Genomic DNA, 1082 nt, shown 5'->3' with positions numbered 1-1082 from the left:
TCTTGGAATATTTTTTTTGTTTTTTTTTTTTGGGTTTTAACTTTTAGCTTTTGGGTCAGAATTTTTGTTTTGTATTTTTTTTGGAATAGGGTCAAGGTCCACAAATTAAATCTGACCCGACAGACCTAACTAATTTCCTAATCCAGTTTCTATTTCTGCTGTCACTTCTAACGCTAACAATGAACAAATAACTCTATTGATGCTGAAAAAGGATTTTTATAATACATAACAAAAAATCTAAAGACCATATCTATATATCTCAAAGTCTAAAACAAAAAATACCTGTACATACAATAAAATTCATAAATAGGACCTCACTCTAATACAAAATAAAAATACAAGAAGTCCAATCAAATTCAATTTGCCTAACCCATAATTTACACGATTTTATAAAATACAAAAAAATCATCCTTAACCCAAACCCAACCTAATGTCACATTAACACTAATAAAATATAGTTAAATCAGATTTATAAATTAAATAAAGTACGTGTATAAAAGAATAATAAATACCGTAATTTGCTGATTATGTCCAAAAATTATTTTTAGTCTTTTTTATTCTAAACCCTTATCAATAATATATTTTGATGACACATTNNAGATTCTTTTTTTTTTCTACACCATAAAATTCACAAATGTTAAGACATTGAGTTAGTCTACTTTCCTCCGCAATTGGATTGACCAACACGAAGAAAAGTGAACTGGCTTGGTATGTCTTTTGATTTTTGTGTCCTTGTATGTAAAAGTAGCACTGCACACACGTGCTATGTAATCGTAGGGGAAGGAAGTGAAATAAAATACCTGTGGAACGTTCTTCCATATGTAAAAGGTGAAGATCTTCAGGAAATCTACATGAAATGAAATAAATCATATTATGGTCTTAGAGATGAAATAAATAATACAAAAAATGAGAACTAGTATGTTTTTATGTGGTTTAAGGAGAAAGAATTAACGGACGCATCAGGTAAGAAGAGTGTCTCATAAGAGGAGTCATTATGACTCCTGGGTGGACCGAGTTAACAGTGATGTTCACACCCTCTTCCTGTAGAAACCAAAAATGCAAATCAAGTCAAAACTCGATAC

General features: G+C 30.1%; 1 protein-coding gene across 2 annotated transcripts in view; it reads right to left on the bottom strand.

Annotated features, from left to right (window-relative positions):
* The window catches only part of LOC107648182 (short-chain dehydrogenase TIC 32, chloroplastic), a 7495-nt gene that overhangs the window by 1625 nt on the left and 4788 nt on the right, over window positions 1-1082 (bottom strand). Inside the window, exons 6-7 of one of the 2 annotated variants that reach the window (XM_016352156.2) lie at window positions 953-1041; window positions 801-847 (exon numbers count right to left, since the gene is read on the bottom strand). In XM_016352156.2, coding sequence (XP_016207642.1) covers window positions 801-847; window positions 953-1041 — 136 coding nt within the window. The remainder of the gene's footprint in view (window positions 1-800; window positions 848-952; window positions 1042-1082) is intronic. The other variant, XM_016352155.2, reaches the window with a different exon arrangement.

The sequence above is a fragment of the Arachis ipaensis genome, chromosome B06 (assembly GCF_000816755.2).
Source record: "Arachis ipaensis cultivar K30076 chromosome B06, Araip1.1, whole genome shotgun sequence".
Lineage (NCBI taxonomy): Eukaryota > Viridiplantae > Streptophyta > Magnoliopsida > Fabales > Fabaceae > Arachis > Arachis ipaensis.
Note: the sequence above shows the minus strand (reverse complement) of the source record. Positions and strands in the feature narration are given on the sequence as shown.